This window comes from Canis aureus, chromosome 1 (genome assembly GCF_053574225.1).
Source record: "Canis aureus isolate CA01 chromosome 1, VMU_Caureus_v.1.0, whole genome shotgun sequence".
In the NCBI taxonomy this organism is placed as follows: domain Eukaryota; kingdom Metazoa; phylum Chordata; class Mammalia; order Carnivora; family Canidae; genus Canis; species Canis aureus.
In genome coordinates this window covers 109,467,597-109,494,065 of record NC_135611.1, presented here as the reverse complement: position 1 = coordinate 109,494,065, position 26,469 = coordinate 109,467,597, and the positions used below count along the sequence as shown (strand labels likewise).

The 26,469-nt window shown below is 51.1% G+C and overlaps 1 protein-coding gene across 8 annotated transcripts in view; it reads right to left on the bottom strand.

The window, feature by feature from the left end:
* Window positions 1–26,469, bottom strand: part of ZC3H4 (zinc finger CCCH-type containing 4) — a 47,006-nt gene that overhangs the window by 4,127 nt on the left and 16,410 nt on the right. For all 8 annotated transcript variants that reach the window (XM_077847400.1, XM_077847411.1, XM_077847431.1 and 5 more), the window contains 12 exons: window positions 23,576–23,795; window positions 23,123–23,233; window positions 18,777–18,999; window positions 16,953–17,104; window positions 15,971–16,067; window positions 15,727–15,866; window positions 15,018–15,125; window positions 13,366–13,477; window positions 12,705–12,814; window positions 4,793–5,157; window positions 4,248–4,591; window positions 901–1,152 (listed from right to left, as the gene is read on the bottom strand). In XM_077847400.1, the coding sequence (XP_077703526.1) occupies window positions 901–1,152; window positions 4,248–4,591; window positions 4,793–5,157; window positions 12,705–12,814; window positions 13,366–13,477; window positions 15,018–15,125; window positions 15,727–15,866; window positions 15,971–16,067; window positions 16,953–17,104; window positions 18,777–18,999; window positions 23,123–23,233; window positions 23,576–23,795 (2,234 nt within the window). The remainder of the gene's footprint in view (window positions 1–900; window positions 1,153–4,247; window positions 4,592–4,792; window positions 5,158–12,704; window positions 12,815–13,365; window positions 13,478–15,017; window positions 15,126–15,726; window positions 15,867–15,970; window positions 16,068–16,952; window positions 17,105–18,776; window positions 19,000–23,122; window positions 23,234–23,575; window positions 23,796–26,469) is intronic.

Below are 26,469 nucleotides of genomic sequence, written 5' to 3'. Positions count from 1 at the left end.
GAGAAAGCAGAGGTGTGGACAGTGCCATGAGATCAGGGGCAGAGCAGGGACTGAGCTCCGCATCCTAGCCCAGGGCCCTGCCACCTTGTCCTCACCCTCCACAGACTGAGGTCCCAACACGGCAGGCCCAGCCCTGGGCAGCTGGGCGCAGCTACCACTGACTCTGCTCTCACTTGGGGCTCACAGACACTGGTCCCCAGGCCTCTTGCCATGTTACCATGGGAAGGGCAGTCACCGGCTGATGAGAGGCGGGGCCGGATGGGCTGACTCAGAAACTGGCCTAAGTCCAACCTTCTGGGCAGGAAAAACCAGAGCCACCAATGGAGGGCGCTGTCCCCTCTTCCCCCTGTCCCCACCTGCTCCTGGGATCCCACAAGGGCCACCTGTGGCCTCAGGCTCCTGGTTCTAGACACCATTTGTCCACCCCATTTCCTCCTGGGCTGGATGCCATCAGGTCACCGAGTGATCTGGCAGCTGGGACTGTGACTGTTACTGGTTGATGTCAGCAACTAGCTGTCATCTGCTGACTTTCTGAGAACATGGTCTAGGGAAAGGGGCTGTGAGCCTCTCCTTTCAGCCTTCTCTCTAAGGGCGCAGAAGGGAAATCCTGTTGGCTGCGGTCTCCCTCCAGGGACCAGCCCACCTCCCTCCTTGATGGGATCAGGGTCTTTCTTGACCCTCAAGACACAGAACAGCAGCCCTGACTTCCAATTTTCTTAGGGACATGCAATGCAGCATCTGCAGCCTGGCTTCACGGCCCTGGGCCAAGGATCCTTCCTGGCCACAGGCTCCTTTCCGACACAAACCCCCACCTAGGCCTTCCCCACCGCTCCACTGCACAGTGGCCCAGGGGGCCCGTGCCTGTCTGGGGAAGCCCCTGCCCCTGGGGAGGACACATGCCTTCCTCATTCTCCCGGTCCTGCTTGCTGCTCTCAGCCAGCCTCCTCGCTCTCTCCTCCTCCTCCTGCTGCTTCTGCTGGATCCTCAGGTACAGGGCCCTCTGGGCTGAGGGCAGGAAGTCGGGGACAGCGGCGCCCGGCTTCGGCCGGCCTGGGGGCCCTCCCTCAGAGAAGCTGTCAGGCTCCAGAGGGGGCTCGGGGAAGAGGTGCTCCCCCGGCTCCCCCGGCAGCTCTTCGTAGCGCCCGTAGTCCTCTGTGGCAGGGAAGAACCAGGGTTCGTGTCGGGAAGGGCCTCGTAGCCAACTCCAGCCCACCTGTGCACCCTTGACCAGATAACCACCCCCCAATGGTGATGGGTGACAACGTGCAGCCCAACCCTTCCTACCCTCCCGGGACGGTCCCCACAGAAAGCCCAACAGCAGCCAACAAGGGGATCCCCACCCAGGATGCAGCCACTGAAAATGGGGTTCACAGCACAATTTGGTGATGTGGGCAAATGCTGAACACGGGACGGAACGTCATACAGATGTTTATAAAACGCAAAGAAAAGGCTTTGAAGACAGACAGAAAACAGTCCCCGTGGGAACGAGACTGGGCAGACAGGGCTGAAGGGTCTTTCACTTTTGACCCCACATGCTTTTGGATCTCCTCTAATTACTGGCAATGAACATTCACTTTACGGTTTCTTTATAATAGCCAGAACAGAAAAACACTGCATGTCATAGAGAGCTCGTAATACGAGCTCAACCATGGTGAACAAAAACTTATGAACAGGGATGCCTGGGTGGCTCAGCAGTTTAGTCTGCCTTTGCCTCAGGGCATCTGATCCCAGCGTTCCAAGAGCGAATCCCACATCGATCTCCCTGCATGGAGCCTGCTTCTCCCTCTATCTGTGTCTCTGCCCCCCACCCCCCCCCCTCTGTCTCTCATGAATAAATAAATAAAATCTTAAAACAACAACAATAACAACTTATAAACAGAAGAAAATAACCAAAATGTTGCTATGGCCACATGCCAAACCAGGAGGCCCCTGGGTCATTCCTGCTCCTCCCACCTTTGTGGGTTCTGGAACCCCACAAATCCTCCTCAGTATGCTGCTGCAGTTAAGGCCAGGGCCAGTGGGTGCTTCTCCCACCCAGTATCTAGGAAGCACGAGGCTGAAGGCTCTGCCTTCACTCCAGCAAGGCGGGCAGATGCCTGACATCAGCCACCAATCTCCACAAACTCTACCTACATCAGAGCCCGGATGGGGGAACAGGGTGGCTGTACAGGGAGACTATGTGTGTGTGTGTATGCATGTTGAGACATCGTCTGGTCAGCGCTGCCCCATACACATAGGATGTCCTGCGGTGACAAGATGTTCCACAGCTGCACTGTGCAACTTGCCACCACCACCCTCCACCGGGCTACTGAGTGTCTGAATATAGCCAGTGCTACCAAGAAAGTAAAGCTGTAATTTAAGTTAAACTTAAAAACTTAAAATGATTTGTAAATATTTCATCCCTGAAGTGTATAAGGCAAAAAGTGAAATATCTTCTTTTTTTTTGTCATCTTCTAAGCCCCTAAACTTCAGAACATGTGAGCTCAGCGTGGAAGCCTATGCTATGCGGCGCCCTAGTGCGGAGCTGGGCTCACTCAGTGAAAAAGCATCGCAGGCCCCCCTGCATGGAACCTACGGTCAAAGCGAATTTCCCAAGGCTGTAGAGCTGTGAATGTAGTAAAAACCACTGAGCAGTATACTTTAAAAGGGTAGATTTCCTGATATAGGAATTAGAGTGAATTACTCTAGAAACACCTACTGTTAACAGCTTGATGGACTTGCTTTTCCTCCACACCCAGACCTTTTTCCATACATTTACGAAAAAAAGGGAACCACAGCACCGCCCTCACAAAGCCTGCTTTCCTGACCTGAGAACATGTCACTTATCTTTCTAAAGCTCCTGCTCCTTGCCCCCAAATACGTGCTCTCATGGCTTTGAACACTACCTACACCAGATGCCAGAGACTCACACTAACCTCCAGTCTAGCAGTCTTTCTGACACCCCTCAACATTTCCACACAGTTATCAAATGGGCGTCTCTTGCTTAAGGGAGCAGCCAAAGCAGAGATGCTCCCCACCCACCACAATCTGGCTCTCTCCAGTAGGACTTCCCGGCATCGGGGATGGCGTGAGCACCCACCCAGTGACTCTGCCCCACGGCCGGCATCCCCCTCTGCTCCTTCCTGCCCTATAACATGTATACGGGGAGACACACTGACCCCATGGCACTATCTCCACACCATGAAGCCCAGCTTTGCTAATTCGTGCCCCACTGCAGGCGCTTCTGCCCAAGACGACTCCACAGCAGCCCAGAAGCTTTGATGAATCCACTGCAGCCTCAACTACCCATCACCCTCAAATGCCTCTGCCTGTACCCTTTCATTCTTGCAATGAGGCCACCTCACCAGGGCTGTCAGAGTCCCACACAGGGACTTCTCTCTCCTGTCTTACCCTTTCCAAGCTACATGGCTGCCTCTGCTTTTCTCACCCGAGTTGAGTGGCCTGGGATCTCTGCACCTTGGCTTCCTCCCCTTCACGCTCCAACATTCACTTCTCAGAGAGGCCTCTGTTGATTGTCCCCACATGGTACCGACGCTCTTGACCTGCCTCTGCCATAAGCACTGTTTGACTTTCTCGAGAAATGATCGATGCTGAGATGAGCTTCCACGCTTACGCTTTTCCTGTTTCCCTCAACCACAATGTGGCTAAGGCAAGGACCATGGCTGCCCTGTTGGCTCTGACCCTGGGCCTGGCACCAAGCCCGGGAGCTGGCAGTAGCAGACTCACCCTATCCTTCCCAAAGGCCATGGCACAGTCGGCCGACCACCCTGACTGGCAGACATTTAAATTGTTACCAATACACATTCTTGTTTGAATAAGGAAGGAAGGAGAGGAAGGAAGGAAGAAGGTCAGTCATGGGGACAGAACAAGCAGAGGCGGAAGGCTGACACCCTCAACTCCAAGCTGAGAACCATCTGGAAAGAGGCCGCTTTGGAGAGGAAGCCTCCACCTCAGAGCCCACAACCATTCTATATCTGCTCTTCTGACTTCTCATGGTCCCGATTCCAGGCACAGCCAGCAAAATTTGTAAAGCATTAAATAAATTACACTGATAGTATCACAAGACTCCTTTCAACCTCAACGGGTAGCGAATGCCTCATCACTGAAAACGTGCAACCACTCACGGGACAGAGATGGAGTTGGATTCATGCTCTGAAAGACTCGGGCCGAGGAGAAAACCCAAGTCTTCCTGACTATGTTCCCCAGAAACTGCAGTGGCACCCCAGCCCCCACCCAGCTCTGCATACCTGCGTCCCCAATGAGTCCCGGCTCCATCTCCATGCCCTCCTGCTGCTGGTAAAAGTTTTCATAGAAGTTCTGGGATGGTGGGATGGGGGGCATCATTCCAGAATGTGGGGAGTCTCCAGGACCATAGGGCATCATTGGGGGGCCACCAGGTCCCATGGGTGGGCCAGGGTTCATGCCAGGGCCCATCGGCATGTCGGGGTGCATGTCAGGGTGCATGTCGGGGTGCATGTCAGGATGCATGTCAGGATGCATGTCGGGATGCATTGGGCCCCCCATTGGCCCCGGGGGGCCCATGTTGGGCCCAGGGCCCATTGGCCCTGGTGGTCCTCCAGGTCCAGGGAACCTAGGAGGAAGAGAGGGTAACCGTGAGGGAGCTGCAGAGCAAGAGTGGTTAGCCACCCCCCTGAGGAGACATGGAGGTGTCCACGTGGTTGGTCACCAAGGGCTCAGACCAGGCTCACAGTGACAGGTCCCCGGCACAGAGGAGCCTGGCTGAGGCCAGAACTGGCCCACCAGCCTGACTCTGGGGGCCCAAGGCACTCACCTCACGCCCAGCTTCTCTGCCAGCTGGCCTGTGGGCCGTACTACGATCTCAAACAAGGAGGGGATCTTCTTGTTGTACATGTCCTGCTGCTGCTGCAGCTGCTGCGGGGACAGTGGCTCATGCACTGGCATAGGCATCTGGGGGGGCCCAGGGGGTGGGGGCGGAGGGGGGGGTGGGGGTGGGGGTCCGCCCTGCATGGGCCTGCCATTGGGAGAGGTCGGAGCCGGGGGGCCAGGGGGCCGAGGAGGGGTGGGCAGGAGGCCCACACCCGGGGGTGGTTTGGGCAGGGGGTTGATGCCCTGCTTCTTCAGTTCCTCCACTTCTTTCTCATCCTCTGCGCCCGCTTCCGCGTCGTCAGCCAACATCTGTAGGTGAGAACAAAGGGAGAGATAGGACCAGGAGGGGGCAAGGAATGCGCCTTCCTGGTGGGGAGCCAAATTTTCTGAGGAAAACCCAAAAACACAAGGACCTGCAGCCCTCCCCAACATAAAGCCAAGGAGCACAAAGCCTCTTCAGCACAAAAATCATCATCCCCCACCACTGTCGCATTGGCTCTGTGACCAGCTGGCAGGGGGAGCCAGTCCTGTTTGCAGCAAAACATACAAAACCTAAAAGGTACTGGTTTTCCTCCTTTGGAATTGCATAATTCAACAGCATTAAGCAGTCATGAGGTTGTACAACTACCACCTCTACCTGGTTCCAGAACTTTCTTTTCCCATCACCCCAAAAGAAGGCCCCACACCTATTAGTAGTCATTCCCCTTCCCCCTCCTCCAGGCCCTGGCAATCACTACTCTGCTTGCCACTCTACAATCTGCTTATTCCAGACAGGTCGTATAAACAGAATCATACACTGTGTGGTCTTCTGTGATTGGCTTCTTTCACGTGGCATGCTTGCCAGGTTTATCCGTGCTGTAGTGAGTTACCTACTTGATGGCTAATAAGCCAGTGTCCTCTTTGGATTTTAAGGGGTTTCTCACTATACTCTTATAGTCAGACTCCAAATCCTTACCATGACCCACAGAGCCTGACCGCAGGGCTAGGTGTCTGGAGAGGACAGTGCCACACCTCTGTGGCTTCACTTCCTTCATGCAGCTCCAATATTGGGGTCTCTAACTCTAGATCACCTTAGAGTGACTGTCCTGGTCTTCTATGTTCACTGCTGGGATTCTATCAGCACCCTTCGAAGTAGTGCACCAGCTCTGTAGGATTTTATGCGTAGCTGTGTTCCAGTTTACTCCTGGCTCACACAACAGCTGTCAACTGTACAAGGGCAGGACTATTTTGTGCCTGGGGCCTAGCACAGAGCACGAGACAGGGTAGATGGAACTCCTGGAGCAGAATGTCTCACCAATCACGATCCAATGCAGAGAAAACACAGCAGTTTTGACTGCTTTTCTTAGGACTGCTTGCAACCTTGGTCTGTGGCTGGTGTCTGGGAAGCTGGATTTCAGGGCAGGAAGTCCCCCCAAGTATTCCCTGACTAGTAACAGGTGCTGTCTCTCAACTGTTTATACAATGTGCTTTCTGAAACACAGAAACACACCCTGGGCACTGACCAAACCTCCATCACGCATCTGCATTCAAGAACATTCCACAAGTGCTGCCATAACCTGAGGAGTTAAGCACGGCCCTCATGACTGCATGCAGCAAGGACTCTATTAAGATGGTGCCTGGTTTCTCCAGCCTTTCCCCACTGTGGCTGTATACTTGGTCCTGGGAGCCCCCCTCATTAAGTCATCGAACCTGTGCTTGGGTCATCTTAGGGACCTCAGCACAGATGCCTTAGTGCACCCTAACATGGGGCTCAGAGATGTTCCGCCTCCAGCACTTCACCCTCAGCATAACCCAAGACAACCAGCCCTGCTCCTCCACCCAGGGCAGGTGGGAGTGTGGGTGGTGGGAGCAGGGCCTTCAGGTGGGTGTCAGGTCCTTCTCGGCTTTTCTCTCTCCTTGCTGTCACAGAATAGTCTACACACAGGGACAGCAGGGCCCAGGAGGAATCTGGCTCCAAGGGAGCCAGAATACTTAAGACAATCGATCAATAGAAAACATGTGTCTCTTAGAGCCCTACTGCCCCAAGGTGTGATCTGAGTGTGAACCAGCAATGCAGAGGGACCTACTGAACTGGAACCACACTTTTAACACCTGCCTAGGGTAACTCAGGACACACTGCCCAGAACCAGCAGTGTCTTTCAGCACTGCTCTCAGTGGTGAGCCAGGCAGGGGTAGACTCCATGTGCTTCACTGCCTCCACACACTGCTCACTTCCTGCCCAGTGAGCGGGCCCCTTGGCCTCTTCTGGCTCAACTATGTGTGTGCAGCTGCTGCAGATGCTTAGCACATGCCTCTCTTACTCTTTACTTCCTGTCACTCACCCTAGGGGCTGGCAAGGTGTCACCTCCTCTCACCAAGCCTCTGAATGTCAACCTGTCAGGGAGCCTCTGGGCTCCCTATACGTTCCCTCCAGTACCTCGATCCTAGTGCTCTATCAGGATCTGCCCGATGACTGACTTCATCTTGTTACTGCATCCCCACAACCCGGGACAGTGCCCAGCAGAAGTTAGGCACTGTAGCACATGCACTGGATCAATAAGCAAGGAAAACACATGTATCTCCCCTCCTGCCTTCCCCAGACTCCTGAGAACAGTGGTTGCTTAACATCAGGACAGCAGAGGATGGAAAAGGTGAGAGGGTGGGGGGCACCTGGGGGGCACAAAGAATCAAGGCTTTGGCTAGCCTGGCTAGGCTATTTGGTGTTCCCCTGAGGGTCTCCCCTGCACAGCACCCTGCCTCCGCCTCCCCGAAGCCCCGTCCACTGTCATACCTTCAGTTACTGCCCTGCCCGCTCTGAGCAGAGGCTCCCAGACCCATCTATGTACAGAGCTGCAGGTATGAGTTTGACCCCATCACACTTCATTCCACCTGGCTTCTCCTCCTCCACCAGGAGATGACCCACAAGCTAGGTTCTTGTGAATGATGGACCCTCTATTTCCTAAACCTCAAACCAGGATCAGGGTCCCACTCCCACAGTTCCCAAGCTACTGCCTGGACCTCCCACCTGAGTGGCTTACCTCTGCCCTCCACACCCTCACCCTCTGTCTTGGACCCCTTATAGCCTCTGGCTGGGACTCTGCACCCCAGCCTCCCACCTAGTCTCTAGTTTCCCTCTCCCTCCCACCATTCTCTGCACGCTGAGAGAGCAAACATCAATCAAAAAGATGGCCACACCTCTGCACCACTAGATCCTTCTGTCAATGGCAACTTGATGCCCTCAGGTAGAAGGCAAAACCTAACAAGGTTATACCTCATTAAACAGGAACAACGTTGGCCACAACCTCCTCCCCTGCTGTGGAGGGGGCGGCAGGCTCTGGCCACTGAAAGGGCCACGCTCCCTTCGCCTCCCAAGCTCACAGCCAGAATGCCCCACTCAATCCCTCCTTGCAATGCTGCCTTTTCTACCCTAGGGTGGCTCTTTCTTCAGGTGGCCTCCTGACACCTGCTTCTGATAGCCTTCAGAGACCAGATTTGCCTGCCGTAAACAGGATGCTTTTCTCAGTACCACCTAACAGATGGAAATACCTGGCCAACATCTCTTTCTCCATTAGACTCAAAAGCTCTGGATGGTAAGGATACTATGACTTCTTTGCTACTGTTTGCCCCCCCAGCACAGCGCTCAGCACACACTGGGCACTTAATTCACGATTAATAGAAAGAACTGGAGCTCTCACCCAGTGGTTAAGCAGTGCTGCTGCTCCCCGGTGAGTGGGCCTCCCCTCAAGCTCTTAAGAGCCCACACACAGGACTTCAGCTTCTCAGCAACTGGGGCTTCATCTCCCACCCCCTTGCAGCAAGATTCTCACATCACAGCCTACTGTCCAGCTGGAGGACACTCCCCAGTCCAGGATTTCACTTCCTTGCCCCTCCCTCAGACCCCAAGCTCAGGACCCACCCAGACCAGAATCCTGTACTCCTCTCTCTTTCCCTTACTATCTCCTACCCTGGGCCACCTGTGTTGCTGCAAAAGCAGAGGCTGACTCGCATTTGAGGCCAAGGCAGTGACATGTAAAACACATTAAAACCATGCCCCCAGGGGCAGCCCCAGTGGCTCAGCAGTTTAACATGCCTTCAGCCCAGGGCCTGATCCTGGAGACAAGGGATCGAGTCCCACATTGGGCTCCCTGCATGGAGCCTGCTTCTCCCTTTGCCTGTGTCTCTGCCTCTCTTTCTCATGAATAAATAAATAAAATCTTAAAAAAAAAAACCACAGGGGATCCCTGGGTGGCGCAGCGGTTTGGCGCCTGCCTTTGGCCCAGGGCCGATCCTGGAGACCCGGGATCGAGTCCCACGTCGGGCTCCCGGTGCATAGAGCCTGCTTCTCCCTCTGCCTGTGTCTCTGCCTCTCTCTCTCTCTCTCTGTGTGACTATCATAAATAATAAATAAAAATTAAAAAAAAAAAAAACACAAAAAAACTATGCCCCCCTACCTGCCAAATAAAGTAAAATAAAACAACATTTCCACCAGAAAAGCTAAACCCAAACTGCAGCCCTTGCTCAGAGACACTGAGGGGCATGCCTATTTGAGACTTCCTGTGCATTCCTTCCCAGGCCTCTGGACCCATAAAGACAAGCGCTCCCAAGATCCTCATATCAGAGGACATAGCCAGGGCCCTCCTTTAACAGGATGGATCTTGACTGATGCCAAAAAGTTCCCAAAAGTCAAACCTCTCAGCGGAAAAGGACAGTCATGCCTGCAGACACGCAAAAGCACGTGAGCCAAGATTCATCAGGCCAAAGAAATCTGCTTGTATCAGTTGGCTTTTATCCTAAGTTTCTGCCCTAAACTGGAAATAATCCAAATCTTCAGTTGGTAACTAGACAAACTTAGACCATCCATACAACAGAGCACTTAATACTCAGCAACAAACAGCCATGAATTATTCTCAAAATGTGAATTCCAAAAGCATTACGGTAAGTGGAAAAAAATCAGATTCAGATTACGCACACACACACAGGTGTGTTTAAAAGCTATATACTGGGGATCCCTGGGTGGCGCAGCGGTTTGGCGCCTGCCTTCGGCCCAGGGAGCGATCCTGGAGACCCGGGATCGCATCCCACGTCGGGCTCCCGGTGCATGGAGCCTGCTTCTCCCTCTGCCTATGTCTCTGCCTCTCTCTCTCTCTCTGTGTGACTATCATAAATAAATAACAAAAAAAAAAAAAAAAAAAAAAGCTATATACTGTATAAACCTACTCACAGAACATTTTTTTTTTTTTTAAAGATTTTATTCATTCATGAGACACACACAGAGAGAGAGAGAGAGAGAGAGAGAAAGAGGCAGAGACACAGGCAGAGGGAGAAGCAGGGTCCATGCAGGGAGCCTGACGTGGGACTCAATCCGGGGTCTCCGGGATCACGCCCTGGGCTGAAGGCGGCGCTAAACCGCTGAGCCACCCAGGCCGCCCAGAACATTCTAAAATATGCAAACTATAGGGACAAAAACTGGGTGGTTGCCAGAGCTGGAGAATGGGGAGGCAGTGACGGTATAAGAGCACAGTTTTGGGGGTGATAGAGGAGTGAATTTCCTCTATCTGGATGTAGGAGTGGCTATGTCACTGTGTTTGCCACAACTCACAGAACTTCACACTAAACAGGAAGAATTTTGCTGGATCCAAACCACACCTTGACAAAATTGACTATAAAAAAGTGAATTGTAAAAAAGAATTTAAGGGTAAAGAACCAAGGGTGCCTAGGTGGCTCAGTTGGTTAAGCTTCTGCCTTTGGCTCAGGTCATTATCTCAGGGTCCTGGGATCAAGCCCCACATTGGGCTCCCTGCTCAGTGGGGACTCTGCTTCTCCCTCTCCCTTTGCCCCTCGCCCTGCTTTCGTTCTGTGTCAAATAAATAAAATCTAAATAAATAAAGAGTGAACCAAAATGTGTGCAACTTACTATCAAATGGTTCAAGGAAAAAAGAAATGCCCACAGACATATAAAATAAAATGGGAGTGAGTGACAAGGCAAATGGGGCAAAATATTGCTAACATATGAATCTGTTTGTTTTGTCTTGTTTTATTTTATTTTTTTTAAGTTTTGTCTTGTTTAAAAGATTTTATTTATTTATTCATGAGAGACACAGAGAGAGGCATAATCTGATCCTGTGTCTCTGCCTCTCTCTGTGACTATCATAAATTAAAAAAACAAACAACAAAAAAACAAAAAACAAAAACAAACAAACAAACAAACAAAAAAAACATTTGTAACTGGAAGGTGAAATGTGCCATCTTGGTTTGCTTTGGGTTTTTACAAGAGCGTCTAGAGCTGGGCTGCCCAAGGTGGTGGTCAATAGCCACGTGTGGCTACTGAGGCTCAAAATGTAGGTCCAAACTGACATGGGCTCTAAGTAGAAAATAAGCACCAGATTCCAAAGACATGGTAGTGCTAACAACAACAATAAAAACGTCTTATTAAATTCTTGTTACTTGCTGAAATAATACTTTGAACACAGACATACTAGATTAAATAAGATATGTTGTTTAACCTTAATTTCATCGGTTGGTTTCTTTCTTTCTCTTTCTTTCTTTCTTTCTTTCTTTCTTTCTTCTCTCTCTCTCTCTCTCTCTCTCTCTCTTTCTGATTTTATTTATTTATTCAAGAGAGACAGAGAAAGGCAGAGACATAGGCAGAGGGAGAAGCAAGCTCCCTGCAGGGAGCCCAATGTGGGACTCGATCCTGGGATTCCAGGATCACACCCTGAGCTGAAGGCAGACGCTCAACCGCTGAGCCACTGGGTGTCCCTCATCGGTTTCTTTCTACTTTTACATAGCTACTAAAAAAATTTTAATTACATACATGGCTTGGCTGTGTTCCTACTTGAAAAGCAATGGTTTAGAGCACCAAGTCTGAACTTCCAGCAGGGGGCAGGCCTCAGCCAGCTATTGTTCAACTCTCCATGTGAGAAAGGAAACAAATACTTTCCCCACTCCTTACCCTGTCAGGTCATCCCAGACTCTAGAAATCTATCAGTTATAAAACCCTATTCCTAAGGTGCTAAGTTCCCCAGAGGGCCTGGTATGAGGAGAATTTTTCCCACTGCCCTACCCCTGAGCAGGAGGTGTTCTCTTGCTCTGCTTGTGCAGGGCTTCCCCTTGACTCCTTGGGCAGCCCCAGCACCAAACAGGGCAGTCACTGATGGACTCGTGAAACTCCCTCACATACTACTTATACAATCAGTCCTTTGCATTCTCAAAAAACCAGCCAATTCCTTCAAACCTTCTGTGCACCAGAAAGTAGAAAGCCTTCATCTGAAAGGACCCGACTAGTGTTCTCTCTCACAGTTCCCTTGCATGTGTTAGGAAACCAAGGACAGGAACCTGAGGCCCCCAGAGTCCTCACAACTCCTCATGGAGAACAGATACCAGGATGAGTTTTGAACATCACCTGACTGGGGGAAAAGGCCTCACAATGTACCAGAGAGGTCGCTCCCTCCCGAAAACCTCCAATTACTCTGTCTCCTGTGTAATATAATCCCTAAGTCTTGGGAGGAAATGTCTGACATTTCCATCAAACTACAACCCATCCAAATCTCTTTTCTCCTCCTTGCTATCATGGGCTCTCTCAAAGATAGCTAACAACACAAAATATCTCTACAGACGACATTCCTTTTACTTAAGCAGTCCCCCAGTGAACATGCCCTGGCCCTAGACAAGATACAGGCATGAGGACCTCAATTCTCCCCCCAGAAAAAAATGCAGCCCCACTCCATCCCTAAAATGGCCCAGCTCCTGATCAAAGCAGGTGGGAATTCTGGTCCCCCAAAGAAGCCAGGGGACGGGAGGCTGTGCCAGGTCAATGGAAGGTGTGCCCCTGGCTCCCCTGGAGGCAGCTATAGTCCCAAATTCCCCACAAATATTACCTTATCCAAGAGCTCTCTTGTCTCCTCAGTCAGGGGGTCATGGGAGAACATGCAGTCATCACCATTAATGCAGTTCCCGGTTGTATGGTACAATTTACATGGAAAATCACGTTCAGGGCACGTTAAGGAAAAGCATCAGCCCTCCTGGAACCCACCAGAGGGCAGAATCCAACCCCTTGCGTTTTGGAGATGAAGAAACAGAGGCCCAGGGAGGTGTTAACTGACTCGCTCGCTGTTGGCAGCAGACCCACAGATGAGACCCCGGTTCCTGAGACTCCTGCTCTGGAGGGCTTCCCGCCCCACTACACCGGCTTTGGGGCCTTTGTCTCTGGATCCCCACTCAACAGGAATAATAAAGGTTAATGATTTGCCCAAGGTCACACAGCCCACTGGAAAAATCTCAGGAAGGTTAACAGACAAGGGTATGGCCAGTCTCGAGATTATGTATAAAGAAACCAGAGCACATGTGCATCCGCTCCCCCATCTGCAGGACACCACTCCGCCACAAGACGGTTCAATGAGACCAAGACACACTGAACGCATGTCACAGCGCTGGCCCAGAGAACAAAAAGTGTGTGCAGTGCAGGTCGGCTGCTATGGGCAGTGAGGAAGGAAGAAGTGGTGAGCATTTCATCCCATCAGAGTGAGCACCAAAGGATATCGTGCATGTAGGGGCAGTTCTCGGCTCTGGCACAGAACCCAGTGATGTAAAACTTGCACAGTTCTCGCTTCTTTGGTAGCTCGATGTCGTGGCTAAAATTGCAGTGGTCTCCCTGGAAGGAAAGCAAGGAAAGGGTAAGGTGGGTGGGGGGGTGGGAGGGAACGGGAAGTCCTGTCGAAGCCCATCTGAAAGGGGAGGTACTACTCTGTCACCGCTGGAGTGCAGAGGGACCACAGTGATGAGTCCCCCACAGGAAAAGGTGGGGCTCACCGACATGGTTTCCCAGGAACCTGCAAGTTCTGACAAGACCTGTGCCCTCTTCTCTTGGGCCCTGCCTCCCTTTCCCTGTCCCCATTCCACCAGGCTCCACTCCACTGCCCCTCACCCTCAATGCTCCTTTATCACTCTCTCCCTCTCCCTCTTCTTACCTGCATGCTGTTTTTCAAGACTGGCTGCACGGAGGCCAGTATCCAGCCCCATGCTTCTTCCTTCCTAACCTAACCTCCGTTTTGTTTGGGAAGAATGTGCCCCCAGCCGAAAAAGTACATTCCCCAGCCTCTCTGGAAGTCCTGGTCAATGAAATGTAGGCCAAAGTCCCCAGGGAGGACAATGCTGACTCAAAACAAACACCCCTTCACCCATCTTTCCTCTTAGCCCGTAGACGGGAGGATACCCAGAGGCTCAGCGGCCACTATGGAACCATGAGGACAAAAGCCACATGCTCAAAGATGGTGGACATTCCTGAAGCGGAAGGAGTCTCCCCAGAGTACCAGTGACCAGGGCACCAACCTCCTTCAGAGGGACGACGTCTGAACATTTACACTATTGGAGCTCAATTTTAACATCATCCACAGTCAGACACACTCAGAACACACACCCGAGTGAACAAAATAGAGAAACCGTTCAGGATAGCTATCTCCCCTTACTCTCATGAATGGCTACTTATCTTTCTACGGATTTATTATAAGCTTCTGAAAAGAACATAAGTTGAGATTGTATAAGGAATATTTTACACACACACACACACACACACACACACATATATTGGTCTGAAATATGTATTTTTCTCTAAAGCCTATACTGGGGTACAATATTCCCTGAGCACATGTGCACCAGTATCTGTCCACTGCCATCGTATTTGAATAAGAAGGTGGCTGGCTGAACTCATACAGGGTTATGCCCTCAGAACTCTATGGTCATTAGCTTATCTTCTGGTACTGAATGCTGCTGTGCAATTCAAGGCTGGCCTGATTCACTCCACCTCCTCCTCTATCTGGAAATCTTAATAATTCCCTCTCCGACATCATTAAAGATCAATAACTCAACCAGGACATATTACATCTTTATATCGGTATCAATCTTAATACGTTTGAGGCCATTTGGACTGGCTGAAAATTCTGGCCCCCAAACCAAGAAAAACAAAACACCGAAAAACAAGCCACAAATGTGTTATCACACTCTGGCTCCTCAGTCTCTCTGAGAAGACAAGAGAACAGAGTCTTCCCAAGCATTTCTTGGTAGTCAGTCAATCCCACCCTTACCAGGCCAGGCCCCCAATTAGCATAGCCTGTAGAACGTTCCCAGAAGCCTGAGCATCCTCTGGGAGGTTGCTGCCCTGCTCCCACGCCCAGGTACTTTAACTGGCCCCTTACCCATGTACACCGCCCCTCCACGAAGTATTTGCAGATGACTTTGCCTTTCTTGTCAGACTGCTGGTGGGGCTTGTCATGGTCACTCCTCCGGTAGCTCCCACCACCATCCTATTAGGAACACAGTGTGTGAGCATAAAGGGCAAGGAGAAGGAGGGGTTGGGGAGGGGGTGATGGAGACTGGCAGACAGGTTCTGAGGGACTGTAACAGAAGGTGGCCACTGAGGATGAACATTCCCTCGACAGAAGAATCTTCACGTAGCAAGAGTAGTGGCCAGCACGTTACCACCAGCACCAAGGCCACGTGGGGTCTTAGCCCCATGGTATGGAGTGCTGGCGCTCACACAGGAAAAGCTCTGGCACGTGGAGTTGCTGGCAACTGAAGAGTACCACATAACCATACAGAACACATTCTCCTCCTAAAGGCAATATGCGCGTCTTCTGTCAAACTCTCCAGGCTACCTGGATGAGTCACCTGGAACCTTCCCCACCTCATAGACTCAGGTGCTATAGAGATGTGGTTTCAAAAACAGAGGGTCTCACCAGCAGCCCAGCCCCCCACCCCCAGAGATGTTTAGTGCTCAACGGCCCCACAGAGAACAGCTAATGAAAGCTGGACAGCATTGGCTAGAGGCCAACTCATTTGAGAAAAAAAAATCCAGGAAGGAGGCCTTGGCCAAACCTATCAAATCCAAATGAAGAGTCAACTCACGCCCATGTCCTCGTCATAGAAGTCTTCGTCATCGTTCATTCCGCCCTTGTTCATCCCTCCTCGGCTGCCACCTCGACCACGACCCCGGCCCATCCCTTTCCCTCGACCTCGGGAACCCCGACCACGGCCTCGACTTAACCCTGCAGAGAAATGGCATTCACCTGCTGTTTCTCCCCAGGATCCAAACCCAGCAGCTGCCCAAAGGAGCCCCACCGACCCGTCACCTCCAGGGCCCTCTGCCCACCTCGTCCTCGGCCATCCTTGGACCGGCGGTACTGGTTCAGCTCCTTGGAGTATTCGTCATAATCCTCATCTCCCATTGGTTCCTCACTTTCTCCATACTGGGATTCCAGAAAAGAGGAGAAAAGGCGAGTGTCACGTGGGGAACGATGAACACTGTCCCTAACTGTACTTTCTGCCCCTGTCTTTTTGTTTATGCAGGTCAACATGAGACTCAGAAGGGCCAGTGAACAACTCAGGGTGACCTGCCTGTGCCCTCTCTTCACAGACCACAGCCAAAACTGGGAGGGGGAGGGGGAGGTGGGGGGTGGTTCTAATCCTCTCCCTCAAGCTCTTCACTCCTACAACTCCCAATTCCGGGGGCAAATCCAACAGGGAGCCTCCTACACAATGGACAGCTGTGTGGTTGTAACAAAGAGCAGACTCACTGCATACTGGCATAGAAAGGTCTTGGGCGGGGACAGAGCAATCAATGTGGAAGCTGTGTGTGTGTGCAGGGGGCATGAATAAATAAGCACCTGACTGTAAAGACCTAAAACTTCTTTTTTAGGATTTTATTTATTTGAGAGAGAAGAGAGGGATAAATAGGCTCCCCCGCTGAGCGGGGAGACCAAAATAGGGCTTGGTCCCAGGATCTCAAGACCATGACTTGAGTTGAAGGCAGATGCTTAACCAACTGAGCCACCCAGGTGCCCCTAGGCCTAAAACTTTTTCTAGGAGACACTCAGGAAACTTGTCTTTGGAGATGGGAATGAAGTTGCTGGGGGTAGAAGGGGAGGGAGATGTTTTCACAGCTTTGGCACTTTTTCAATTTTGAACTGCATGAAGGTTTCCTCTATTTCAAAATAAGAAATGAATGTTGAGACACAGCCCTGCTGTCCAACACCCTCCCTTCCACTGTGGTCTGTATAGGCAGCTCCCAAAAAGTGCCCATCAACCTCCCATGTTCCCTGCCGCCACTCCTCCGGGGCTGGAGAAGAGCTTACTTCCATTTCTTCCTCATAGAAGTCTTCTTCATCCTCCGGGTGGTCTCCCACGGAGCCTCTGCCCCTTCCGCGGCTGCCTCTGCCCATGCCTCGGCCTCGAGACCCTCCACGACTGCCTCGACCCCGGTAGCCTCTGCCACGGCCTCGGCTGCCTGCAGGGTAATTCAGACGGTAAGTGCCCCGAGTGGGAGATCTCATCAGCAAGAGAGACGTGAGCCCATTTTCTGTCCCTGATGTCAGTCATGTCCTCTTCCTCCTCCTCAAGCCTTCTTAGCAGCTCCAGGTAGCTTGTCCCATCGCCCCTACATGCCCTCGCTAGTGGTCCTCAGGGGATCCCTGGATGGTGCAGCGGTTTGGTGCCTGCCTTTGGCCCAGGGCGCGATCCTGGAGACCCGGGATCGAGTCCCACGTCGGGCTCCCGGTGCATGGAGCCCGCTTCTCCCTCTGCCTGTGTCTCTGCCTGTGTCTCTGCCTCTCTCTCTCTGTGTGACTATCATAAATAAATTAAAAAAAAAAAAAAAAAAACCTAGTGGTCCTCAGGCCTCAGCATTCTGGATGCTCACTGGCTATACTGCCACAGGGGCACCTGGCCACTGTAGGTGCACTCAAATGTCCAATACAGGGACTACTAGCCACACATGGCTATGGAGTCCCCGGAACATGACCAGACTAAGAGATGCTGGAGGATGAACCACCACTGGATTTACAGGACTCAGATTAAAAAAAAAAGTTAGAGAATATAAAACACTACATTTGTCTGTCTGGATAATGTGTTAAAATTAAGATTCTGAATGTGTTAGATACATAAAATATACTGTTAAAATTAATGTTTCCTTTTACTCATTAAAAAAAAATTATTTATTCATGAGAGAGACAGAGAGAGAGAGGCAGAGACATAGACAGAGGGAGGAGCAGGCTCCATGCAGGTAGCCCGATGTGGGATTTGATCCCAGGATCTCGGGATCACAACCTGAGTCAAAGACAGAAGATGCTCAACCACTGAGCCATCCAGGCATCCCCCCTTTTGCTTTTTTAACATGACTACTAGAAAATTCTAAATTAGGCGGTGACTTGTATTAAATTTCTATTGGTCTCGTGGTCTAGAATTTCCCCCAAAGAGCACGGCTCATCCAAGGAGGTGTCCAAGAACAAATTCCGAAGAAAGACTAAATGAAAGGCCACTCAAACAATAAGCTGTGCCTTTGGCAAGGCCAAGAACCGCTGAGCTAGAAGATCCCCAGAGCCCTACCCCCTTGTAGGTTGCAAAACTTTGCGGGCAGGAGATGGTTCTAAGAGGCCAGGTCTCTGGTGCTCCACCCTCCCCCACCATCCTCCTAACTGCCACAGGTTTAGGGTTCAGAGGTGTGGCAGTCCCACCTTGTCAGGTGATGGGAGCTGGGAGGATGGGGGGAGGGAGCTGGGGCAGCCAGCTGTCAGTGACCCTGGCCTAGATCAGATGGAAGCTGTCCCTTCTCTCTTGCCTGCAGCTGACCAGGAAGTGAATGAAGAAAACAGCCTTGGGCCACGTGGGCTTCTCCCCTGCACCTCCCAACCAGCCTGGCTCCATCCCCAGCTCAGCCTGAGCACTGAGGCTCTTCCAAGATGGCTCACTCCACCGCCCCTGGAGTCCCTTGCCCTGTAGGTACAGCTCCAGCCCTTCTCCTCCTCCTGGAGCTCCAAAATGAACAACTCCCATAACTCCCAATTCTTCCACACGCGAGGCTCCGCAGCCCCGACCCACAGGTTGGTCCCACTCCACAGTATCGCCCCAGCCCCTGGTCTGCCCCCATGACCCCACACCCTGCAGGGGCAGCAGGGCCTCACCTCGGCCCCGGCTGCTGCCCTCCTTGGCACGCCGGTACTGGTTCAGCTCTTTGGTGAAGTCGTCATAGTCCTCCTTGCCCATGTCCTCCTCCTCATCACCCTCATACTCGCCGTACTGCTCATTCTCATAGTCTTCGTACATGCCATAGCCTTTGCTGTCCATCTTGGAATAGGCCTTCTTGGGCAGAGATGTGGTGTGCGAAGGGGCATACTGCTGGTGGGACTGACAGGGAGAGGGGGGTGAGCCGGCCCCAGGGCCCTGAGTCCGGATCACCAAGGGCCCCACTGCTCCTGAAACTGACACAGCAGTCTGGGTGTCTCTGCCACCCAGGGGACGAGATGCCAGCCCTGGCTATTTGGGGGACTAGTTCCAACGTGAGGGAGAGCTAGGCGGTGGGCCCAGATGTTTCCATGCTTCAGAAAATGCCATGGCTTGAAAGAAAATTGAGACACACAGACCCCGGGATTCCTGAAGAACTGGGGAGGGAAGAGAAGGGGGCTAATTCCCAGGGATATGCAGCAATCTCCTTTGGGGAGGAGGCCTAGTAGGCAACAGAGGCTTTTTTTTTTTTTCTTTTTCTTTTTTTTTTTTAGTAATCTCTAGGCCTGGACATGGGACTCTAACTTAACCCTGAGATCTGAGACCCCTGCTCAGCAGAGAGCCTGCTTCCCCCTCTGCCCCTCCCCCACCTTGCTTGCTTGTATGCTCCTGTGCTCTCTCCACTCTGATAAATAAAATCTTTTTTTTTTTTTTAAGATTTTATTTATTTATTCATGAGAGACACAGAGAAAGAAAGAGGCAGAGACACAAGCAGAGGGAGAAACAGGCTTCATGCAGGAAGCCTGACATGGGACTTGATCCCGGGTCTCCAGGATCACGACCTGGACTGAAGGTGATGCTAAACCGCTGAGCCACCCGGGCTGCCCTGATAAATAAAATCTTAAAACAAACAAACCCTGAACCAGCCAGGCCCTCCAAGAGGGGTGCTCCTTGGTCAAAATTTTCTTGGGGCCTTGGAATTCAATTAATGACCTACTTGGCAACCAAACTAGAAAATCATTTTGAATGATGCTTTCCAGAGCATGCTAGTGTCAAGAGATACTGGATGAAGTTAGATACATACACACACACACACACACACACACAGGCACCAAAATGGCCTTCAGTAGGTAAATGGATAAACAAACTGTGGTCCATTCAGACAATGGAGTATTATTCAGCAGTTAAAAGAATTGAGCCAATGAGCCATAGGGCTAAGAAAAGACAAAGAAACCACAAACATATACTGTTATGTAAAAAAAAAAAAAAAACTGGTCTGAAAAAAATTATACACTGTAAGGAATCCAACTATCTGACATCCTGGAAAAGGCAAAAATGCAGAGACAGAAAAAGGCTTCTGGCTTCCAAAGGCTCAGGAAGGAGAGCGGAGGTAAAGCATAGGGGATTTTTAGGAAATTGAAACTCTTTTATATGATAGTATATGGTGAATGCATAACATTAAGCTTTAGTCAAAGACAAAGAATCATAAAACACAAAGTGGAGAGCTTAATGTAAACCACAGGCTCCAATTCACAAAAACACATCAAGATTGGTTCATAGGGCCTGCCTTTTGCTCAGGGCATGATCCTGGAGTCATGGGATCGAGTTCCATATCAGGATCCCTACACAGAGCCTGTTTCTCCCTGCCTATGTCTCTGCCTCTCTCTGTCTTTCATGAACAAATAAATAAAATCTTTAAAAATGATTGGCTCATGGAGGTGCCTGGGTGGCTCATTCTTAAGCATCTGTCTTTGGCTCCGGTCATGATCCCTGGGTCCTGGGATCAAACCCCACATTTGGCTCCCTTCTCGGGAGGAAGTCTGCTCTTCCCTCTGCCAGTCTCTCCCCTCAACTCATGGTTTCTCTTCCTCTCAAATAAATAAATAGAATCTTAAAAAAAAAAAAAAATGGTTCATCAATTACAACAGAAGTATCACACTTACATACACTGTTATAGCAAAAACTACTCAATTTTCTTTTCTTTTTTTTTTAAGATTTTATTTATTTATTCATGAGAGACACACAGAGAGACACAGAGAGAGGCAGAGACAGAGGCAGAGGGAGAAGCAGGCTCCATGCAGGGAGCCCGATGTGGGACTCGATCCTGGGTTTCCAGGATCACGCCCTGGGCCAAAGGCAGCACTAAACTGCCCAGCCACCCGGGCTGCCCCTCAATTTTCTATAAACTTAAAACTGCTCTTGGGGCACATGGGTGGTTCAATCGGTTAAGCATCTGACCCTTAGTCTCAGCTCAGGTCATGGTCTCAGGGTTGTGGGATCAATCCCTACATCAGGCTCCACGCTCAGCAGGGAGTCTGCATGGGACTCTCTCTCCCTTTCCCCCACGCATTCTTTCTCAATGATAAATAGAAAAACCTAGAAAAACAAAAACAAAACCTAAAATGCTTTAAAAAAGTCTATTACTTTTAAAAAATACGAACTGATTAAAAAAAAAGATCATAGATATATAGTCACAGGTGACTACATTAGCAGATCTTAAAACACCTCAACCCTGCAGGGCGCCTGGCTGGCTCAGTCAGTGGCATGGCACATGCGACTCTTAATCTCAGGATTATGCGTTCAAGCCCTATGCTGGGTGTAGAGATGATTTAAAAATAAAAACTTGGGATCCCTGGGTGGCGCTGCGGTTTAGCGCCTGCCTTTGGCCCAGGGCGCGATCCTGGAGATCCGGGATCGAATCCCACGTCGGGCTCCCGGTACATGGAGCCTGCTTCTCCCTCTGCCTGTGTCTCTGCCTCTCTCTCTCTCTCTGTGACTATCATAAATAAATAAAAAATTAAAAAAAAAAAAAAAAAAAAAAGAAGCAGGCTCCATACAGGGAGCCTGATGTACGACTAGATCCCGGGACTCCAGGATCATGCCCTGGGCTGAAGACAGGTACTAAACCACTGAGCCACCCAAGGATCCCCCTAGGTCAGGTTTTTTTTTTTTTTTTTTTTAATTTAATTTAATTTAATTTAATTTAATTTAATTTAATTTAATTTATTTATGATAGACACACAGACAGAGAGGCAGAGACACAGGCAGAGGGAGAAGCAGGCTCCATGCCGGGAGCCCAACGTGGGACTCGATCCCGGGACTCCAGGATCGCGCCCTGGACCAAAGGCAGGCACCAAACTGCTGAGCCACCCAGGGATCCCCTAGGTCAGATTTTTTTTGTTGTTGTTTTCTTTTTTAAAGATTTTTATTTATTTATTCATGAGAGACATGCAGAGAGAGACACAGGCAGAGACACAGGCAGAGGGAGCAGCAGGCTCCATGCAAGGAGCCGGATGTGAGACCCGATCCCAGGTCTCCAGAATCACACCCTGGGCTACAGGTGGCGCTAAACCGCTGCGCCACTGGGGCTGCCACCTAGGTCAGGTTTAGTCTGAATCCCCACCAGCAGATCAACATCAACTGTAATATTGTACAATAAATTATCCATTGGGCTGGATGATGTGGAGTCACAGGATACTTGGGGTATTTTTTAGAGCTACTATAGCTTTATTATTATATTTTTTAAAATTTTATTTATTTATTAATGAGAGACACACACAGAGAAAGAGAGAGGCAGAGACACAGGCAGAGGGAGAAGCAGGCTCCATGCAGGGAGTCTGATGTGGGACTGGATCCCAGGTCTCCAGGATCAGGCCCTGGGCTGAAGGCGGCGCTACACCGCTGAGCCACCCGGGCTGCCCAGCTACTATAGCTTTAAAAGCACTTTTTATCTAACCTTGAAAATCCATGTTGATTTTTCTTACAGGTTTTGCTGGGGGGTGAGGGGGACAGCATACAAACGAAATAATTTAAATGCACATCTAAGTTCAGTGTTATGATAGGATGAACATTTGACTTCTGACTTCGCAGCACTTGAGATCATTTATTCCCGTAAAACCATTTCATTCCCTAGCCAATTCTCCACAAATGGTTGTTTCTGAACAGTGGCAGCCAGCCAGCTGTGACAGGGATAAATTAGGAGCTTTCTTGGAGATGGGGACATACGGAGTCTTGCCCAGGGCATGGGAAGAAGAGTGAAGTCTTAAGAGCATGGCCAATGGCTCGAACCTCAACTCCTGCACTACAAGGCTACAACCTGGCTGGTTTCCCAGGTCTGTTTCCTACCCTATAACATGGGGAAAAAACAAAACAGGATCTCATCTTGCAGGCTGAAAAATCCACATGAAGTGCCATGCAAGAGTTCCCAGCACACGACAAGTGCTCAGCAAACACGGACCATTTATCCATGCCTGTCCTCCGTCCCCGCTCCCAGCATCATGGGGGCCCCTGAAGAGCAAGTACTCACAGGCGCGTATGGGGGGCTATACTCCCGGTACTTGCGGTGCCCCTTCTCGCTGGGACTGAAATCTGAGTCATCGGAGAAGTCCGAGAAGTCATCGCTGGAAGAAGCATGGCGCTGCAGGGACAGGGGAAGTGGACTTAGTCACTGTGCTGCAGGCGGGCCTCTCTCTGGCAGAGTCGGCTCAGGGACAGACACTACTAGAATGTGCCAGAAGGGCTCTGAGCTCTCCTTGAAGCACCTCGCCTAGGGGCGTTTAGCGGCAATGGAGCATGAACAATGGAGCATGAACTACCGACTCTTTAAGAGAAAAAAATAACGCTCTTTATCCAATTTGGGGAAGGAATAAACAACACTATTAAGAGTGCCCTCCGGTCTATGAGACAAGCTTGGGCCCTGAGGCTCTGAGCTAGGCCTGGTGCCAGGCAGCCCAGTCCCAGCACACCTTCTCCGACCTACTTTGTGCTTGGATTTCCTCCTCTTCTTCGATCTCCTCTTCTCCTTCTCCCGCTCTTTCTTCCGCTTTCGCTTCAGTCTCCTGTGAGACTTCTCCTCGTCCGAGTCGCTATGGTGCTTTTCCCCCTTCTCCTTCCGGCTCCTCTCGGGCCCTCCAGAGGTGTCCTGGGTCTCCTCCGCCCCATCATCTTCCAGTTCACCTTCTTCCAACTCACCATCCTCCCTATAAACCAACCCCAAAGCCAAAGTGAACCTGCGGTGTGAGAGGAACCATCTGAGGGCTCTCGGCTGGCCAGGGCTGATAGGAACAGAGAGCCCAAGTGCTGTAAGTAAGGCCTTCCCTGGGAGGATGTGGGAGCCACTGCCTCATGTCTCACCCCTATCCTCCCCTCAAAGGGACTGTGTGGCCTGCTTTCATGTAAGCGGGATGGGGGCAGTGGGTTGGGGTCCCGCAACGCTGGATTTTAAAGGTCCTGCCACTGATATTGGGATGACTCTAGGCCAGGACTTTTCAAAGTGCTCCAGAGGACTAGAGTTCTAAGAAGAAAAGTGGTAAGGCTCTGTGGCCAAATGATGTGAGGAAGTTTCCATCCTGGGGCTTCACAGTGCTCAATGCTCTAACGGAAGTTCCTGTAAGTCTTACCATCAAAAAACCTGTACAACCCCGTGTTAGAGCATTTCCAAAGCTTACTTGGCCACAGAGGCTGCTTGTCTCGAGGAAACATGGACTAGCGTTCACCTCAGAATGCACCAGTGCACAGTGGCCAGAGGTCACAGGCGTGGCTGCAGCCCTACGGATGAGTCCTGTGAGCTGAGGGTGAGGGTTGTGGGCAGTGGAGACGGGGCCATGGCTCTGAACCAGGGAGTGGTCCCCCAGACTCCTGGGCCCTATCCACGGTCAGGCCTGGACTGGGCTAGAGGATAGCACATATTTACCAAAGCCCCAAAAAGAAGAGCTAGTGATAAGCTCTGGTCTCCAGGTTTCAAGGCCTGACCCACACCCTCAACTGCATAGCTCTGGGCTTGGGAGTCGGGGAGCAACCGAGCAGCTAGGGAAGGGGTAAGGGAAGGGTCTCAGGTTCCAGAGCCCTCCTAAGGCCCTCTCCTAACAGCTGCGAGAGTGCCCACAGAATGGATCCTCCCCACCCCACTGCTCTGAGCTTGGGTATCCCTTCTGGTTATCACTTCCCTCACATCACCCCCATCCCCAGTACTTTAAAAAATAAAAGCACTCTCCAGACATGACCAATACTGCCAACAGGACATTCTAAATACCTATATATCTCCAGGGTGGGGTAGAAGTGAGGGGATAAACAGGATTAAGAAGGAAAGCAACTGGAAAAAGAATCCAGTTTTTACCACCCACAGACACAGTTCTCACAAGTACAGGAATTGGTTTAAAAAAAATAAAGTGTTCAAATCTTGAAAAAGCTCCGAGAGTTCCTCATGCATGACCATGGAAGAGTATGTGAGACAATGTAAAAAGTTCCTTCCTTCTCTATTAACTAGGACCCTAAATGAGACCGAAGAAAACAGAAACAGTGGTGTAATGAACCCAGGACCAAAAAGGCTAACCACAAAGGGAATTAATTCAGGCAGAAAAGATCTCGCTGCTCAGGCGGGACCGGGGTCAGTGTGAGAACAAGCTCACTAGGAGAGCGGGCCCCAGAGCCTCCACAGGTTCTACCAGACAAACACACTGGTGATTCTCCCAGAGTCCGTCATGCCCTGTCGCTCATGCCACCCCCTTTTGTCCACCCCCGGGGTGGTGCTGCTCCCCAGATGTCAAGGATGCTGGCAAGAGGAGCCTCTTTTAACCCTAATTCCAATTCAATGGGGTCAGGTTAGCTTAAAACCCTAGTGGCCCCAAGCCCACAGATACCCCAGCAGAGGTCAAGAGCAGCTCTCACATACACAAGGCAGGACACAATATTTGTTCTGATGTTTCAAAGGCATCATCAGGGAGATGACCGATGGGCGCCTCAATTGGTGCCTTGTGTGGCTTCCTTGCAAACTGCCAGGTTGGGGTGGGGGAGGTGGTCAGCCCCACAGGAAGATACAGAGTAAAGCTGGGAGGAGCCTGCATTCCTGACAAGTGAGGCACCTTCCGCACCAGCTTGGGTGTGGCCACAGGACAGGGTGTGGGACGACAGGGTGTGGGACGACAGGGTGTGGGACGGAGCTGCCTGGGCTGGAGTGGCCTTGCCCACAGTAAAAGTACCACCCAACTGGGGAAACTGGTTTTGGCAAGCTCACCAACCAGAGGGAGTGGCTGTTACAGGGCAGCATGGCTGAAGTTGAGGACTGCGGTGGCAGGCGGTCAGGGGGTGGGGGTGGCGTTGGGGGTGTGTGGGGCCACTGGGGGGGTGGTTACTGGAGAGCAAACCTGATGTGCATCCCTGCTGGGAACACCTGCAGGCAGGCCAGGTCACCACACCTCAAGAGAAACACAGGGAGAGGCAGCCAGACCATATAGACAGACATTATGGAGCTGAGGAAGGCCCTGAGACAGAGGCTAGCCTTCCATGAAGAAAAGCTAAAAAGAGCGGCACTCTTGACAATAGTCTGGAAAGGAAAAAGCTCAGAGGGACATGGTGAAAATTACTCAGAAGCCCAGGGCAGGCAGACAATAACTGCCTGGGCTCCCAGAAGCCCTGATTAAAGAAAGTAAGGCTCCCATAGGGAGAGACCCTCCTGAAATCAGGAAAAGCCTGTCAGAGGAGAAGGGACATCCAAGACCTCTTCAACCCTCTTGTTTCAGACAGGAGGTCTTCTAAGGAAGAGGAGGTAAAAGGACTCATCAAGAGCCAACAGTCCAGACATTCTCTCACCTCTGCTCACTCCAGGGCAAGGACACTAGGATAGGACAGAAAAAGGTCTTGCCCAAGGTCAGCAGA